General features: G+C 37.9%; 1 protein-coding gene across 2 annotated transcripts in view; it reads right to left on the bottom strand.

Annotated features, from left to right (window-relative positions):
- LOC145771048 (thioredoxin-related transmembrane protein 1-like) overlaps positions 1 to 19,943 on the bottom strand; it is a 167,803-nt gene that overhangs the window by 64,460 nt on the left and 83,400 nt on the right. For both annotated transcript variants that reach the window (XM_082582794.1, XM_082582797.1), the window contains exon 4: positions 2,116 to 2,244. In XM_082582794.1, the coding sequence (XP_082438920.1) occupies positions 2,116 to 2,244 (129 nt within the window). The remainder of the gene's footprint in view (positions 1 to 2,115; positions 2,245 to 19,943) is intronic.

Below are 19,943 nucleotides of genomic sequence, written 5' to 3'. Positions count from 1 at the left end.
TGAACCACCTTTGACCTGCAAATTAACAACAGCTGAAGTAAGGCAGTTTATTGATGAGCCCATACAAGTTTCAAATTGGCCCTGCCATACCCAGTCAATAGAAAGGTGTGTGAAGCAAGTCACAGAGGCAGCAGCCAAAGTGTATACTCACGAGAAACGTGAAGGCTATATCAGAGGGCAAGAGGCAAGTCGGCGGCTAATGTCAAAGAACGAGTCAAAGCAAGACTTGATGAAACTTGTTGTGTAAATGTTTTAATTGCTACAAACAAATTTAATGTTCTCTTCAGTTTCTTAGCATCTTTCATGCTTGTAGTAATTTCCGATGTGTTATCCACAGGTATATACACTATACAATAAATAATGTTTCCGAAGTGCCAACATATTTATCTGTCATTGCAAATTCTAGAACAAATTAAATTGAAGTTAGACAAATGTTAATCCTTGACCAGCTTAACAGAATAACTACCGTATAATCTCTGTAATGCTGCACAAATTACATATAGAATTCAGAATGCCTACAACCTATGGTGGCCTCACATTATACAATAAAAACAACAATGGACAAAATCTTGTAGGTCCTAAGCAAGAACAATGTTGATAAAACTCTGGAAATTGCCTGAATAAGATTGTTTCATGTTAAGAAATGAAACTGTTGTTTTAATGCTTATTATCGTGAAAAACCAATGCTTTTTCCCATAGCAATTGTTGCTATTTTTTGAAACGCAGATTTACCAAGCTAAACGTTTTGCAAATGCGAAAATATTAGCAGATTCGTGTTTTTCAGATCCAAACACATATTTTTAGACCCCGTCATTGGAGAAATTTGCAAAAAAAATTTTTTTTTCCCAAATCAACACGCCCTACTACCCCGGTCCCGCTGAAACCATGCTCTCACCAAGCATAGGTTTTATGATTAACGTTTTTGTACATTCTTTTTAGCGAGATTAACCTACACATTAAGAATTCATGTTCGGCACAGGGAAATGTTCTCGTAAAGTTATTTGTGGCAAGGTTACCAGATACTGTTCATATTCCCAATTGCAACTAAAAACTAGCTCAATCTATTTACAAGTGCACTAGAAGGGGAAGTAGCAGAAAAACGAAGACGTTGTAAAACGGAAAAAAGTAAATATTTTTTCCTGTTTAATCAAACTACTCTCTTAATCAGACCAGTTTGGCTTTGTCACGTTGTGCTCCAATTAAGCGAGTTTGACTAAACTTTCAAAATAAGAATGTTCGATAAACGCAGCTTCACTTTTAAGATTTTGCTTTATTGCAATATAGCATACAAACAGCTACTTTATATTAAACATTGTTCTTCTTTTGAAAAAAAAAAAACAGGTGACCCAGCAATTTTCTCTGGCGACACAACTTTGGGTTGCGACCCATAGGTTGAGAAACACTGATCTAGTTGATGTAAACAACCAGCAGTCCAGAGAAAAAGGCATCTTATCTTGTGTTTAAATAACATGATGCGTTCTACTGGTGCAAATTAAGCTAAACTATCACATGTTATTTAAGTAAATGCATGGTAAACAGCCTCATTCAATTTTTATCTTGTGTTTGTTACATTGTTAGACAAGCTATTAGCCTACTACAGCAAGCATATTTGTAATCTGTAGGTCGCTGCAGCAGATGTTTAGACCAGCAGACACTTTAACATGGGGAAATTTTCCCTATGAACCGGCTCACTGCAGTCATTGTGACCTTCCTTCTAGCAATTAGCCAGAAATTTGATTTTTGCTTTGAAATTTATTTGGTGATTACAGAAAAAAGAAGAGGAATGGCAGGGGTGGAAATCGAACCTACATGACTACCTCCCTTACCTCAAACAGCTAGGTCACGCTGCTGACGGCAAAATGCTTACTTCATTTACTTTCTATTAGAAATGTTTTAGGAAAAACACTCCCAAAATCACATGCATAAGTCACATGACTGCAATTAGCTGATTTAGTGATTTAAATATTGTCTTCGCATTGGTTAATAAACCTCATCTATTGCAGCAACCTGTAGATTGCAAATATGCCTACTGCAATCAATGATTGCATAACAAAATAATCTTATAGTATTTACAGTTCAATCAAGATTAATGCATAGACTATCGCATCAACATACGGAATAGAGTCTGGATGACGCAGCCAATAGATCGGTTCGACACCATAGTAAACATTGGCATCAAAATAATGGTGCAAATCTGCTGGTTCGCGCTTTCCTGAATATCGTCTAAATTCTCCATTCAATCCACTAAAAACACAAATCAACACTAACACGTCTGTAAATTGGAAAACAGTTGCAAGTAATGTAGTTTGTAAATATAATCCCATCAGCACAATGCTAGAGCAGGTTGTGAATGATACGAAATAATTGCAGTTAGAAATTAGAATAGGCAACAAGTACTAAACAAACCTTTTTAATCTAGTGAAAAGTTCCATAAGTTTCACTTTACCAGTAAGGTTGTTTGATTTTGTTTGAATTTCAGCACAAAACAATACAAACCAAAGTAAATTCAATCTATTTAGATAAATAAATTCAGACTATTTTTCTTATTTCCAGCTATTGCAGTAAACATAACATCAGTTATTCAGAAGTCAGTGCAAGTGCAAAATTGTAAATTACCAGTAAAGATCATACTTGTTACAAATTTCTGTAGTCTTTGTAACAAAATGCATATTGTGAATCTCATGTTCTCAAAGTTTTGAAGTGTTTAAAGATTGAATGTCGTGCAAAGAATAAAAAGGAAAGTTAAGGAAACTTAGTGTAGAACAAATGAAAAAAGTCTGTTCTAGCACAGTGCAGTATAAAAATCGCATCATTTGTGCTGGCGATATTCAGACCGCAGCATGACTTACTTTGTATATGGAAATGTAAAACCTTGTAAGCATGTACTGTATCTGCTCAGTGAATAGTCAAATACAAAGAAAAGTAAGGTTTAGTGTGTGGTACAAGTAGAACCCTTGTACTTTGGGCAATCATTATGAATTTTTAAACCACGGGTCTTGAAGATAGGTCCACGTCCCAAATCACGCACAACAGCATCAACTGGCTAGCTTAAACTTGTTAAGACATCCTGCTGCCTTGCAGAAAATACCTTTTTGACTAAAGGCTAGGCCAAAAAAAAAGTGCTCATCAACTTGAGTGCAAGGTGCACGAGTACAAAAAGATGCATAGGGGTTCACTGAAAAATGTAGGCATGCATGAAACTGTACATAACCATATGCAGCAGTCCGCCAGGCACACAAGATCCTAATACTGCAAAACGTGACATCCGACTGATGAATCATCGAATGACGCGAGAGTAGGATATTTCTTGTGTCTGCTGTTTAGCCTAGGTGCTGTTCAGTGGCATCACTTACAGTTGCAGCGCAAGTGTAGGAAAATTAAAATTCTAAATGATGCAATTATTTTTCGGAATGGCCCGTTTCGGCTAGTTCCCTTTACAGCTACAGTCCGATTCGGCTAGTTCCCTATTCGGCTACAGTTTTGAATTGTATTTTGTATTTTATTCCACAATATTGTTTTTTTTGCATTCCGACAAAGAAAAATAAATTGAAATGAAATTTAGTGCAAAATTGAAATGTTTGCTCAGATAAAATCGACATGTATCCTACGTCACCATCTGTATGCAAACTTAAAATATATTAGAATCCTCAACTATTACAAAATTCCAAATCCAACGACGCCTTTTGTTTATTTAGAGATTGTTGTATTTTATTCCACAACATCGTTTCTTTTATAGTTGAAATTATCGAAGCTTTAGATGAGTGGGTTTTAGATCTAACCACTGAGATCTTAAAACTAAAAAGCGAAATAAATTTATTTTGAAACTATTAATGTTTGCTCAGATAAAATTAACACGTATCCTGCGTCGCCATCTGCATGCAAACTTATAATATATTAGAATCTTCAACTATTACAAAATTCTAAATCCAACGACACCTTCCGTTTATTTAGAGAATTTTGTATTTTATTCCACAATATCGTTTCTTTCATAGTTGAAATTATCAAGGCTTTAGATGAGTGGGGTTAAGACCTAACCACTGAGATCTTGAAAACCAGAGCAACAGAATGCTCACTCCACAGAACAATTAGCCTTGTGAATCATCTAAAAAAGTTCTTACTCCGAATCATGATGATAATGAGATTGATACCAAACCTAAAATCAGACATTTCAACAGCACAGTTTGGATTTGTTCCAGACAAAGGGACCACAAAAGGAATTTTTACATTAAAAATGATAAGAGAGAGATGTATGTCCGATTCTTCTGTTTATTTAGAGAATTTTGTATTTTATTCCACAATATCGTTTTTTAGCATTCTTGCATTTTATCCAGTGTTTACCTTTGAGTACCTTCCCAGACGGCAAAATACGTCATTTTTACATTGATTCAACGTCTGCAGACGTTGAATCAATACAAAAATGACGAATTTTGTTGTCTGGGTTCGTTCAAAATAAGTGTTTTACATCAAAACAACATTTTTCATGATTAACAATAGAGGTTAATGAGATAAAGTCTCAGCGAAAACGTGTCAACAAAAAAAAGACAGAATTTGCCAAATAGCGTTTGACAATAAAGATGAAGTTAAAACCTAAGGCTACATTTACATGACGTTTCATTGCGCTCGAAATGAAAGATTTTCATTTCGGTTCATTTGGCGAACGTGTAGTCTGTTTACACGCGGCGATCAAACTGAGATTCATGGTGGTCTGGATTTCATATCGGTAGTTTTGACAGAAATGAAACCGATGTCAAGTGGTTGCGGCTATGTAAACATGTCGCAATGAGATTAGCCCAAGTAGTTTGATTATTATTATAGTCAGTTAACTAGTACTGGTAGCCTACTGTATTTGCAGTGTAGCACGTAAAAAGAACTTGAACATAACATAAATAAAACAAATTTGCATTTGAAGTCATAATAGTAGAATTTTTCCACTGGTCTAGAATGTTGGCTGTGCTTTAGCGAGTAATTAGCAATTTCGAACCAGCCATCTGCAATCCTCCTAATTTCTGAAAGATATGCTGCAAAGTGTATTAGGAAAAGAGAACTTGAGCATTACATCAGTGCAATAGCTTTAAATTTGTGTAGTCATGATGATATACATTTTCAACTGGGATTAGTCTAGAATGTTGGCTGTTTTTTAGACTGAGCACAAAGACTTATTGTCAATGCCATCTGTAGCCTAATCATTTGAGACATGCATAGGACTGGTGCACTAGTAGGTAAAGAGCAAATAATTTAGTCAATAAATTAAGCTAGTCCATTCTTGAAGAACACAAGTACATTGGCTCTGAACGTGATGTCAGTCTATTGACCCAAAAGAATTTTGAAAATACTTGTGCTATTTCAGTACTGGTTACTGTACCCTTTGGAATTGCATGTTTTATTGTAGAATCTATGTTTTTTTTTGGTAGAAAACTACAGTACAGTATTACAATTTCAAGAAATTAACTTTCAATTAAAAACCATCATTTGTGTGTGCAGTTAATTAATTTATCGTGCAACACTTTACACCAGAGAGAAACGAAGGTATACAATAGGTTAGTGCAATGGTTCTCAAACTTTTTGAAAAAATTTGTTGAACGGTCCCCTTGCAATTTTTTCAACGACTCACGGTCCTTCAAAAACTTAAAGCAAATTAGCGCAAAAACGGTAAATAAGCTTAATATATCATTTGTTACCTACATGCAATTAAAAATGCACACATCAATAAAAATGGGTGCACCTGCTTGGGTGTTATCAGTTCTATGTTAAGTTCCGATTGGTTGAATATGATCTTGATATTATGCATTAGCCTACATCTAACAGAGAGAGAAACCTTTTATTTTGTCTGCTGCGAAAAATAATATACGGTACAAATATTAACCGGTACAAATATATTCAACAACAGTGCATGTTTTGAGCTAGGTATCAATGTGACATTGACTTCTGTATCTCTGACACCACCTCCGACAAAATGTTTTTCGATAGCTCAGATATTCTCCTACTCACAGTGTCGTTTGACAGAGACACTTGCTTCAGTTTTTGAACTTCAGATTCTCCCAAAACGTTTGATACAATAACTTGGCAACAAGATAAGATCAGTTGTTCTCCGATAGTGTAAGGCTTTTTAGCAATAGCTATTTTTCTTGCAACTTTGTGGGAGGCCCTTAACCCTGCAGTATTTTCCTTCCATTGATCACCACTCAACAGTGCTATCAAATCTTGACCTAACTAAACTATCAGCTTGCCGTTTAAAAAATCTGCATCTTTGTTTTGAAAATCTGGATGATGTGTTACCAAATGTCTTTTCAGCTTGCTAGATTTTAGAGCAGAACTTGCTAAAACTTTACAGCATAGCACGCACTGCGGCTTTTCTTCACCAGAATGTATCACAGTGAAACCAAATTGAACATAGGAATCATTGGATTTTAATTTTTTCGAGGCTGAGCCATTTTCACTTTTTGTACTCAAATTTAAGTTAAAAATTCAATTAGTAAAGTTAAAAAGTTCTTAATTTTAGGCTAATTTGACAAAAGCTAAAAAAGCTAAAAGTTTGGAAAAGCATTCAATTCAAACCTTAAATCAGTAAAAGTAACCAGTCTTACTCAACTTTGCCTAACTCGGTTTTAGTCAAGTATATTTCGTAATTCTGTTTTTGATCTGGTAAGCACAAGTGTTGTAGGAGTAGGCCTACGTCACCACTAAACTCCTTGATGTCACAAAGGCGATAGAAACGAAACAAAGGCTATTACAATCAAACGAAATGCCAGGCTTAAAAAACTGTGTGAAGGAATGCCAAGCCAGCTTACTAAAATAAATCTTTTAAGTTTGGTTTGGAAAACAAGTTGCCTGAAAATTTTTACTTTCCACAAAATTTTTTTCTTCAGGATTGTGTTACTTTTCTTGGAAGGTGCTTCGCGGTCCTAGAAAATTGTCTCGCGGACCCCAAAAGGACTGCGGACCCAAGTTTGAAAACCACTGGGTTAGTAGGTGTTGTAGGCTATATATATTTTTTTTTCGACTTTCAGTAACCTACTCAGTAGTTTAGTAACAGGCGCGAAAATCACTCATACGTAGAAACAGAATTCCTTTCGCCCGAAACCAACAGCTGTCGCAACGAGATTCCATGTGAACAAAAAGTTTTTCACGCCGCTTTGAGATTTTATTTTGGTCATTTTTATTTCGCCTCTCATGTAAACGTAGCATAAGTGGCAGTTTAGAATAAACCTGGGTTTCGGCATTGCATGTCAGTTGTCATGAAAGTTGACAATTTAAATGCTTGCATATGTTTGCAGATCGTCCATCGAAAAAGACTGTTAGTCCAGTCAAAATACGAAAAAAAAAACCTTTACCCTGAACAAATTCCAAGAAAGCGTTTTATTGTTTTTTTTTGGTAGTATAACATGTAGGGAAAAACATACTAAAAGTTTACCAAAATAGGGTTACCACAAAGGGTCCAAATGTGACGTCAAAGAATATGGCCGCCAAAGCTATAAAATGTTAAAGGCGACTCGCCTTTCAGTGTCTATCATATTTTGTATAGTTTTCTGTGTATGATTTCATTGATGACTGTAATAAATAGATTGCAGTAATGTTTCTGTTGGCCAGGATGTACTCGGTGGTACTATAAACAGACTGGATACGGCACTGCTGTTCGCTGCGGACAATGTCGATCATAATATCATCACGTTAGATGGGAAGGGGACTTTCCACGGCATGGGGATGGTAGCTACTGTTACTCCAGGAAGGAAGGTCAATCGCACTGTTCTCAGACGGAAGACTGCGGACTTGGAGATAGTTGAACAAAGCAGAGTTGATGTAAGGGAATACCGTTTCGCAAAACACACTTGCCGAAACATAACATTCAATCCCTTGCCATTTCTCGACGCCATTGACCATCGGGTTGATGTATTGTGGGAGATGTCTTTCCGCTTCAGACAGCCTGCACCGAGCTGGAATGAAATGATGCACATGCTACATAAAGACTGTGATCATCCGGGGTCGTCTTAGGTAATCTTCCTGCCCATCATTGACATGTATTCCGGAGACAGGTCATGCATCTTCTCCACTCTTGAGTATCTGTGCAAACTTGCTGATAAACACCGCTCCGCTGCAGTTGTTACATTCGATCAGCCACTCTACTGGAAAGCGTCAAAAATCAAACACGAGGTGCCTGAAGACAGCCCGGTTTAAGATGTTGTCCTGATGCTCGGGAGCTTCCACACATTGATGAATCTTATGGGTGCCATAGGAACGTTGTTGGATGGGAGTGGAATCAAAGAGATCTTGGGAACAATTTACGGTGACAATGCTGTGCAACACGACGGGAAGGCAAGGAAGCCAATCTTCATGTCCACCTTCAGGTATGCCTTTAAGTGTCCTGCCCAAGACACAGCTGCATGCTCATGAGCGGTGTCGAACCGGCGCCCTTTCGATTGCCGTTCTAGCGCTCTCACCACTCGGCAATGCAGCCGACCTGTGCCACTGTCCTCTTCCTACAGTGATACAATGCAGGGTTTCACTCGCCAGAGCTTTGTCACTAGTGAACAACACAAGGAGGCAAGAACGTCAAGGACGAGAAGAGATCGTGAAGACCTGAAGAAAATTGCAAATAAACTCGAGACCTTTTCACCTTTTTCTGATGAAGTGTCTCTTCGCAACATTATCACCGGGATCAATGCAAATAAGGAACTGAATGTCCATAACCTGTTTACCATTGGCAGAGAAATAGTGGCAACAATGGAGGGTCAATCACTGTTTTCAGTTAAGTACAAGCGGTCAATGAAAGCCAAGACCCTGGCATCTAGGGTACCCGGTCAATTGGTCGAAAGACAATTGGTCGACAGTCATTTGGTCGACAGACATTTGGTCGACAGGACGTTTGGTCGACAGACATTTGGTCGACAAGACATTTGGTCGACAGGACATTTGGTCGACAGGACGTTTGGTCGACAGACATTTGGTCGACAGACATTTGGTCGACAGGACGTTTGGTCGACAGACAATTGGTCGACAGACATTTGGTCGACAAGATATTTCGTCGACAGGACATTTGGTCGACAGAACGATTCATTTTAGGGTTAGGGTTAACTAACCCTAACCTAACCCTAACCCTAACCCTAGCCCTAACTCTAACCTAACCCTACCCTAACCCTAACTGTAACCCAAATGTCCTGTCGACCAAATGTCTTGTCGACCAAATGTCTGTCGACCAAATGTCTGTCGACCAAATGTCTTGTCGACCAAATGTCTTGTCGACCAAATGTCTTGTCGACCAAATGTCCTGTCGACCAAATGTCTGTCGACCAATTGTCTGTCGACCAAACGTCCTGTCGACCAAATGTCTGTCGACCAAATGACTGTCGACCAAATGTCTTTCGACCAATCGACCGGCCACCGGCATCTAGTGTGGCAATTGATGTTGCTATAGACAAAACAATAGATCCCGCTCTTTTGTTCCAAAGGTTTCTTGTGGTGTCTCAAACTGCTCATCTTTCCCTTGATGAGGTGATGGCCTATGAACTTTTACCATACCCACCATCCCTCTTTGAGGCAAAACATCTTTTACGCAAACCAAACAAAGCACAACTGATGGCTGCTATAAAAGAACAGAGTTCAGATGACACAGTAATCAAGGATGTACCAGAAGTGGAACATAATGTTCTTGACGGAAGTTCTCTTCTCTATCGACTGAAGTGGTCAGAAGGAAAGACATATTGTTCAATCGCTGACGACTATGCATCTTTCACAGTAAAGCGATATGGTAAGGCTACGATACTATCGTAGCCTACGATAGTATTTGATGGTTACATTGGAGGACCAAACACTAAGGACATTACCCATCAGAGACGGCGCAAAAATCGAACAAGTAACAAAGTGAACATTGCTGAAGGAACAAAATTTGTCGGGAAAAAGGAGGATTTCCTTTCGAATGTGGAGAACAAACAGTCTCTTATCAATCTCATTTCATAACGCATGAAGGACAGAGGTTGTCACGTAATACAATCAGAGGGGATGCAGATGTAGAGACTGTTAAGGCAGCAGTGTCAATGTCATCCAACAAAAATACTAGTCTCATTGGCGAAGATACAGATCTATTAGTGTTGTTACTTCATCACGCGTCAACCAGCGATGGCAACAAGCTTTATTTCTACTCGGATAAAGGGAGTCCTGCAAGAGTATACGACATTAAGGTTATGAAGAAGTTGCTTGGAAACGATGTCTGCAGCAGTCTTCTGTTCCTGCATGCATTTACCGGATGTGATACCACTTCCGCGGTTTTTGGAATCGGGAAAAAACTCGCTCTACACAAGGTTTTCAAGGGAGGCTCTGTCTTAAATAGCTGTGCTACGATGTTTTCCACACCTAAGAAAAACATAGCTGAGATTGAAGACGTTGGGTGTAAAGCGATGGTGGCATTGTTCGGGGGCAAACCTGTGGACAATCTGTTTGCAATGAGGTATTTTAGTCTGCCAAAAAGTTGGTTCAGCCAAAAGCTTTGTTACACCTGAACGACTGCCACCAACCTCCTCTGCAACGAAGTATATCATGCCCTTTGGAGTTACCTACAAGTAATGCTTTGAATGGACAATGGTGAGGCCATGGACACTACTGAATGGGGATGGAAATTGCAGAACAAAAGTCTAGTTCCAGTGATGATGGATACTTCACCTGCGCCAGAAACACTTCTGAAAATAATTCACTGCAATTGTTCTCGTGGTTGTAGTAGCCTACAGTTTGGTGCACTTGCAAAAGACACGGACTTATCTGTTCACGGGTATGCGGACCATGTCAAGAAGGGCATTGTGACAATATGAGTGAGGAAGCAGTGTCTGATGATGAAAATAGTGACTATTAAAATGCACTGTGTATTCTATAATTTTTAGAAATGTACATGTATGTCATGACGTCATTGATGACGTCATGACCTTGCCTGTCCATGTAGTTAGTATAAAACTTTGTATAAAAATTGTTAAATCAAAATATATAGTATAAAAAATGGAAACTCTTCTGTAACCTACAGCTACAGCTTTGAAATAAGGAAATATTGGTTATTTTTAGTGCGATGGCTGTCATCGTCTTATGACGTCATGTTTAGAACCTTTGTGGTAATCAATTTTTGGTAAACTTTTAGTATGTTGTTCCCCACATATAATAGTAATAAAAAAAATCATAAAACGCTTTCTTGGAATTTATTCAGGGTCAAACCGTAGTTTGACTGGACTATGTAGCCAAATAGGGAACTAGCCGAATCGGACTAGCCGCATTTGACTGTAGCCGAATAGGGAACTAGCCGAATCGGACTAGCCAAATCAGACTAGCCAAATAGTAGCAGACCCATTATTTTTCTGTGATTGATATTTTTATAAATGCAATGATTGGTGAAGCTTTGTTAATGCAAGTAGGCATGCATGCACCTGCACATCTTTTTACTGAACTTTGTGGAGAAAACTACATAAATATTTTTAGTCAAACAATAAAAGCTATTAATACTAAAAAAAGCGCTCAATGCCAAGCAGAGCAAATTGCATTAAATTTAGTTACTCCTTTCTAAACACCTCTAGTCTACAGCCTGTTTCACCCTTACTAAGGATCATCAGAAGGTTCTTATTCAAATATGATAATTCAAAGCAATGGAAATTTTCGCACGCTGTGCACAGAAATATTGCGCTTTGTGATGCAAGAATGCTACGTTGCATAATTTCGCAATGCGAGATTACCACTTAGAAAAAGCTGTGTGGCATTGTACACTGTACAGTACCGTAGTTGATATAATTGATGGAGGTTGGTGCTACATAGATAGTGTACTGTTGAAAACGATTTGGTGAACTTCTATAAAAACTATGTTAGGGGGAAACATCAGAATCTTGTCGACAATATCTAACCATCTCGATTTTTGGAAACACATATTGCTGCGAGCAATTTTTCTCTAAGATGAAATATTGCAAAGGAAAGCAAAGAGGCCAACTATCAGACCAATATTTAAAAAGTAAACTTCGAGTTGCTTGTAGTTCTGTGAAAGCAAATATTCCAAAAGTTTGCAAAGATCTACAGCAGTAAAAATCACATTAATCTGTGATTAAATACACTTGAGCGAATTTAGTTTCCTCATCTTCCATTGACAATTATTCACAGTTTTTCAATAAACTTCACACAAGTGTGTCGTAGACTGCGTTAAATCTATTTCATAACTACATAAACTACTTTCAAAGGAAAGCAGTTTTATGATACTAATTTTTGCTGAAAAAATCATGTGGCCCACATTATCATTCAAAATTTTGTATTTGGCCCTTCAGTGAAAAAGGTTGCACATGCCTGGGGTAAGGGACTATGAATATGACATCATAATGAACATGACAATAAAATAACTGATACAAACTAAACAGGTACTGAAACAATCGCTTTATACAAATTTCCTCACAAACTTGTTGCTGGGTAAAAGATGGGGCAGCGCTATGTTGTCATTTCATTATTGAAAAGTTAAACATCTATTCGTGCATTCTTAAAACCAGCTAACCATTGCGAATTTGCGAACATACACATTCAATGAAATCTGTTTGAAAACTCTCGCCCACCCCGAATTCCTCTCTTCTAAGAAAAAATCGACGCCTATGACTGTGGCCAATACTAAACATGTAAAAAAAAAGTGTTTGCTGCTGATTTTCTACAGAAGCAAAGATATAGATTTTTTAAAGTTGTAACTAATGTCACATTGATGTAGAAAAATAACAACATGTTAAAATTTTTGATGCCTCACACTCCCATGACTTCATGCACGCACCTTTTGGCATTGGTTGCTTGCAGTGATTCTTTCACTCAAACAAAACGTTTTGTTTCAGCAGTTTTGCGTTGTTCGATTCTTAAGTTGTGAAGCAGACTCAATTTCTCTTAATATTTATCATTTGTGTTTCTTTTTTACTCTCAGCAGAGCATAAAACTTGTAAAAGTTTTTTATCTATACGACATCATGAATAAAATTATATCTCAAATCGGTGTAATGATGTGACATCATCTAAACAGTTTATTGAATAAGGAATTAACAAATTAGATTTGACTTTAGATTAAACTTGTCACCACAATACAAATTACTAGGACAAAAGACGGAAATTTCGTCTAGTTGGTAAGCACAAGCAAAACAGTTTTAATATTTGACTAACCATCCAACGACGATTCTAAAATGACGAAACTGACTGAAATATTTCAAATGCACGTCACCAGCTTCTGTGACGTAACAGTGATAAACAGTGTTATGCAATTCCCAACAGGTGTTGAAACGGTTTGTGCAATGTTTTACTGGTTTTACGAAGTATGTTGCAATCTCTGCTCATTTTTTAAATTATTTCATGACATAAGTTATGTGACTTTCATTTGGGGAACGATTGTCCGAAACAACGTCCCAACTCACGCACAACAACGTCAACTGGCTAGCTAAAACTTGTTAAAACATCCTGCTGCCTTGCAGGAAATTAAGACATCCAACTGCCTATAACTGTGATAAGCGTCAGAGCGGCCATCGACTGGAAAACTTAGAAAACTCCAAATTTAGTATGATGAAGCAAAAACAAAACATGGTCCTTAGTCCCCAGCAGTCTTTAAATAGGCAAGGGGTGCAAAGAATCTCTGGGTTCTAAAAAGATGTTTAACAAAGAAAAAATTGTAGATTGCGAATGGGATGTTGGAATACTGGTATAGGAAGTTAGTGTGGGAAAGGAACCGAAATATGTGAAGAAATGAAAGGAGAGTGGATGCTTGTTGCTTAGAAGAAGTAATTGATGGAAAGGGCAATCATCGTGGTTTTTAGGTGTCATAAGTTACGGTGGTCAGGCAATAGTGCAGAGACTGGTGGTGTAAGTCTCTTGAGGAAAAGGAAATTATGTGAGAAGGTTGTAGAAGTTCGAAGAAAAAGTGACAGAGAGATGACGATAGTACTTGCTTTTGCAGAGAACGTTCTAAAAGTAATCTGTAGTTATGCAACTCAAAGTGCTAGAGAGTATTTGGAATAGGAAAGGTTGTATGATGATTTGGCAGAGGAGTGGTATTTACGGGGTACGAACAAGTTGGTGCTTGGGTTAGGGAATTTAATTTACATGTTGGAAGACAAAAAGATGGGTTTGATGTGTTCATGGGCGGTACACGACAAGTGGGCGAGACAAACTGGGCAATACCCACTTGGGCGATGCCAGGTGGGCGACGAGCCAAGTGGGCGACCGACCAAGTGGGCGACGAGCCAAGTGAGCGACGGCCAAAGTGGGCGACGGTAGAGAAAGTTTAGCCGTTTGGAACGGTAGTGACATATATAGTTATCTAGTTGCTTTGCGGCGTCACAGTTTATCCTGAAACTTAAGAGAAACCCCTCAGAGAAGAGACAAACAAATGGTCAAGGAGTGGTTGAAGTCATCGAAGCTTGTCAGTCGTTATAAAGTCATATTTTCTGTTTTAGATCATAAAATATTACTTTTAATTTTTACTTTAAAATACAATGATTGATTTGTGAAATGGAGGCAATGAGACTTCTCACGCTGAGTTTCACGAAGCATTGGAAGCAACATTTTTATTATTTTTTGTAGTCTAGTATTAGCGCTTGCTGTTTGATGTTAATTTGCATTGTGACATGCATCATCTTGACACTTTATTTTGCAACACACAATCCAGTCTCTGAATATTATAAACACTTGCGGTGGATCACTAAGATCAGCCAGTGCTGAGATCTTAACTACTAAGTACTGTAGCTGGTTTGGTAGGTACGTACAATCGTACATGCATTGGACATTTGAATTTTTGTAGTGATTTTCAAGCGAGACAGAAGTTTATTGTTAGTTGTTCGAGTGTGTTATTGTTGAAAATACTCTCTAACTGTAATAGAAACTTGTCAGTCGCAATACTGATGCTGATGATGAAAGTAAAGTTTTTAAAGTCATATTTTTTTGGTGGTGCAGAAAGTTGTCAAACCGATAACAGTGAAACAACGATGTTGTTACGGGGTCAATTTAAGTTATAGTCATATTTTCTGTTTTACATCATAAAATATGACTTTTCATTTTTACTTTAAAATACAAAGATTGAACCGTATAATTTGTGAAAGGGAGTCTAGCAATAGCGCTTGCTGTTTGATGTTAATTTGCATTGTAACATCATCTTGACACATTATTTTGCAACACACAATCCAGTCTGATTATTATAAACACTTGCGATAGGTCACCATATTTCGTACCGAAGTATTTTTCTGACTTGTTTGTTAGAGTACCGGTAGCTGAGTATCGTTTGAAACTCGAAAGATGCTTTCGATTGTGATGACAACTACGACTTGCATTGCATGTTTTATACCAAGTATTCTTCAGGTCATTTCAATTTGTGAGCACGCTTCTCCAGAATGTCGTGACCTACATATATATAGGTCACCAATCGAATGATTGTCCGCAATGGGGGAAATGAAGTAAAGGTGGGACAGACGCATGCGACCAAAACAAAGACAAGTGTCTGTAATCCCAGACCATAATCTTATGTGCTCAACGTTGTACGGTACTGCAAACAAAGACGTTGAATCTATGTAAAATATTGCACTGATAAATCGAATAAAACTATTGAAAAATCATTTGGTGATCTGCTTTGTTAAGTCAACAAGTCAAGCAAATCTGTAAAAACGAAAAGATCTGGCTTTAGCTGAAAGAGTAATTGTAATCAAAGAGTTAGTGAAGAAAACGCCGCAGAAAGTTGTTGCAGCAAAATTTGATGTGGCACAGGCGCAAATTTCACGGATATGGAAGGCACGGGAAAATCCCTTGAACAACCATCGTAACAACAACCTCGACAAAACTCACCTTAAGCAAGTAGAAGTTGTGTTTTATTAATGCTGATGAAACCGCTACAACCACCAACATAGCACATGCCATCTGTTTTTTTTTTTTCGCTGAGACTTTTCGGTCATTTGTCCGAAATGACTTATAAAAATTCGGTTATTTTTTATTTGTTTCGATCATTTTTTCTGATGAAAATATTTCCTTTTAAGTAGCTGATACAAACCAAAACTTGCACTTCCTGACTAGCCATAACATTAAGTTTCGCTGAGAAACGTTGTCGTGTTTTATCTGAGAAAAGTTAGAACAGACAAACGTTTCTTCAACGTTCATCAGCGAAACTCAACCTTGCAACACTCGGCCGAATTGACTATATATTTTTTCGGACATTTTGACCAAAGTGACTAAATTTTTTTCGGACCTTTTGCTAAAAAATCTGTCAATGACCCAAAAAAACAGCGCACAATTAGTGTTCTAGACGCTATAAATCATATGTGCGCGAAAAATCCAATGTCTCATAAAGACTTGCTATTAATTTTCATTTACAATGTTGTATGTGAACGTGCCAATAAAACTTCAATGGACAGGATCCACCACAGACTATGTAGGACTTCTCAAAAGGCATAAGTCATAATTTTAACTTGGGCACTTAAAGTCAACTGACATTTTTAAATCCGAATGCTCTAGTCTAGATGCTGCGTAGCCGCATCAGCAGTTTACTAGGACCATTTTGTTTATGACCTAAAAATTGAAAAATATGACTTTATTTTTAGAGCATTAAATTTATGCTAATCTCCGTAGTTAATGATTCGTATGTAAGTTTTTACATGTATTTTGAACAATAACACACTCGAACAACTAACAAAAAACTTCTGTTTCGCTTGAAAATCACTACAAAAAATCAAATGTCTAATGCATGTACCTACCAAACCAGCTACAGTACTTAGTAGTTAAGATCTCAGCACTGGCTGATCTAGTGACCCACCGCAAGTGTTTATTGCCGTTTTCTACATGTTCACGCCAGCAATGAAAAATAAATTGAATTGAATTATAATATTCAGAGACTGGATTGTGTGTTGCAAAATAATGTTTTAAGATGATGTCACAATGCAAATTAACATCAAACAGCAAGCGCTAATACTAGACTACAAAAAATAATAAAAATGTTGCTTCCAATGCTTCGTGAAACTCAGCGTGAGAAGTCTCATTGCCTCCATTCCACAAATCAATCATTGTATTTTAAAGTAAAAATTAAAATTAATATTTTATGATCTAAAACAGAAAATATGACTTTATAAAGACTGACAAGCTTCGATGACTTCAACCACTCTTTGGCCATTTGTTTGTCTCTTTTTTGAGGGGTTTCTCTGAAGTTTCACGATAAACCGTGACGCTGCAAATCAACTAGATAAATTATATATGTCACCACCGTTCCGAACGGCTAAACTTTCGCTATCGTCGCCCACTTTGGCCGTCGCCCACTTTGGCCGTCGCTCACTTGGCTCGTCGCCCACTTGGTCCGTCGCCCACTTGGTCTGTCGCCCACTTGATCTGTCGCCCACTTGATCTGTCGCCCACTTGGTCTGTCGCCCACTTGGTCTGTCGCCCACTTGGTCTGTCGCCCACTTGGTACTTCGCCCACTTGGTCCGTCGCCCACTTGGTCCGTCGCCCACTTGGTCCGTCGCCCACTTGGTCCGTCGCCCACTTGGTCCGTTGCCCACTTGGTCCGTCGCCCACTTGGCTCATCGCCCACTTGACTCGTCGCCCACTTGGTCCGTCGCCCACTTGACTCGTCGCCCACTTGACTCGTCGCCCACCTGGTCTCGCCCAAGTGGGTATCGCCCAGTTTGTCTCGCCCACTTGTCGTGTACTGGTGCATGGGGGGTTAGATTTGGGGAAAAAAACTTGGAAGAATGTTGCTTGAATTTTGCTATGCAAAAAAATGTTTGCATCATTGCAAACAAATGGTTCAAGAAGAACAAGAAAAAGAAGGTGACATATAGCTCAAAAGAACATGACTTGGAGAAAGGCTTTATCTTAATTGGGCAGAATAAAAGAAGGTGCTTGACGAATGAAAAATTAATACCATGGGAATTGTAGCATATTCTAATAGTGGGAAACATGTATATGAAAAAAGGAAAAAAAAAGTTGTAAAAAAAGAACGAGTTTACTTGAGAAACATTTGCAAATTGAGAAAGACAACAAACTGAAATTTATGAATAGTACAAAGAAGTTAATTGGTAGACAGGAGTGCTTAGAATCTAGTTTTTTTGTTGGTCATTTATCAACATTAACCAATTTTTTAGTGAAAAGTTACAAAACAAACATAGTCAATTCGGCCAAAATGTCTGAAAAAACTGGTTTTACATGTCCCAATAACTTTCATAGCAAAAATGCGCTCTGGTTATAATTTTCTTGATCGATCAGTTGCTTTGAAGCAGATGCAGTTACTAATCAGGAAATATCACAACATGGTGTATCAGTTTATCAACTATACTGAGTTCGTTGTGACCTGCAATAGCGTATCATGACTGCCTTTTTACTGCTTGAGAATGGTTTATCATATGGGTAAAATCACAGCAGATTGGATCATGTTGTAAACTTTTGAGCTTGTTTCTAATTCTTTAAAATTAAATTGATTTAAATTCATAGGACAGCGGTTTCTCCTTTTGAACATTGTTCTAATGTTTTGCAAATGTTGAAAAAACATCAATACTGTTGTGTTAAAAGTTTATTTTGTAACAAAAACAATCCTTTTTGTCATGATTAGTTTAGCCCACAAAACATTTTGTCAAGATTTCATCTGCACAGCATGCAGCCTAGGCCACAGTATTTGCTGAATTTGTGCTGATAATACAGGGTCATCAATAATTAACGTTATAACTTCAAACAACTGTATTTAACAAATCTTCTTCTTCCTGTTTTATGTATCATTTCCTAGATTCAGGGTAGAACGGGGTCTGGCAAGCGGCAAGACACATGCTCAGTCTCCATTCATCACGATCGAGGGGGCTAGTATTTGTCATCTGCCACTACTTCCTGTCATCGTTTACGGTATCACTCCATCTCTTCCTGGGATGTCCTGGCTTCTTTGTACTAGCAACTGGCACATCTCGGCATTGATTTATCCATCAGCTGCTCCATACAACATGTCCAAACCAGCGGAAATGGTTGAATTGGAGGACATCTTCAATCTTTCGCAAGCCCAGCCTGGCGAGTAGTGCGTCTGAGCTGGTGTACTAGTTCTCTTGTGGTCTGATGTTGCAGATCCACCGTATCATTGTGTTGTCATTTCGTTTGATTCTTCCTAGTATCTCTTTTGTCACAGCCCAGCATTCACTCGAAAACAACATTACACTCCTGACAAAGCTGTTTTAGACCCTGCCATTACTTGTTAGTGGAGCTGAGGTACCTTCACCTGCACTGAGCATTAAGGCGATGTGAAATTTGAATGGACAAAATCGAATAATTATCACACAGGGTGACTACTGTTGTGTAGAATATTTTTGTGAAGTTTTATGCAATAAAATCCAGTATCCGTAAACATGTAAGCATTTTAAGGCTAGTATTTTCTAATTCTTGCAAGGTGATTCCACAAAAAATACTATCACAACGCATCAATCCACGTGATCTAGATAGCATGCTCTGAATGGCTAGTTAGGGAAAACGCGTTGTGTGCCGCACACACGCACGCGCGAGCGATCGCTGTCTGCTGTTGAGTGCTGAGACTAGAGAATAGAGATTTATACGCTCTTGATACTGATTACTGAAGATAAGGCTGCAAAATTCAGATAAGAAGTTGTGTTCAGCTGAACTGTTTGCTATAATTTTATGCTTGGTTGCTAAATAATCATTCAGGCTTCGGTTTAAAGTTAGGTTAGGCTAGGTTTTCCAAATTGTGTAAAGTAGGAGGCAATGTCTGTAATTATCAGGTTTTCTGGAATAAGAACTGCTTATTCAGGTCAAGTTGCTATTTGTTGTTCTGACATATCTGCATTTTTGCTATGTAGCTTTGAGAATGACACTAATCAAGTTCATAGTATTACGGAAGGCTCAGACAACTAAGTTTTCAGCACTTAAATTCTTAGTTCTGTCTACTGTATATAGGCTATGTACATTATCCTTTTTTCAAAAAATTACATTAATCTCTTCACATAGCTTATTATATT

Source organism: Aplidium turbinatum, chromosome 1 (assembly GCF_918807975.1).
Source record: "Aplidium turbinatum chromosome 1, kaAplTurb1.1, whole genome shotgun sequence".
NCBI classification, from domain to species: domain Eukaryota; kingdom Metazoa; phylum Chordata; class Ascidiacea; order Aplousobranchia; family Polyclinidae; genus Aplidium; species Aplidium turbinatum.
Note: the sequence above shows the minus strand (reverse complement) of the source record. Positions and strands in the feature narration are given on the sequence as shown.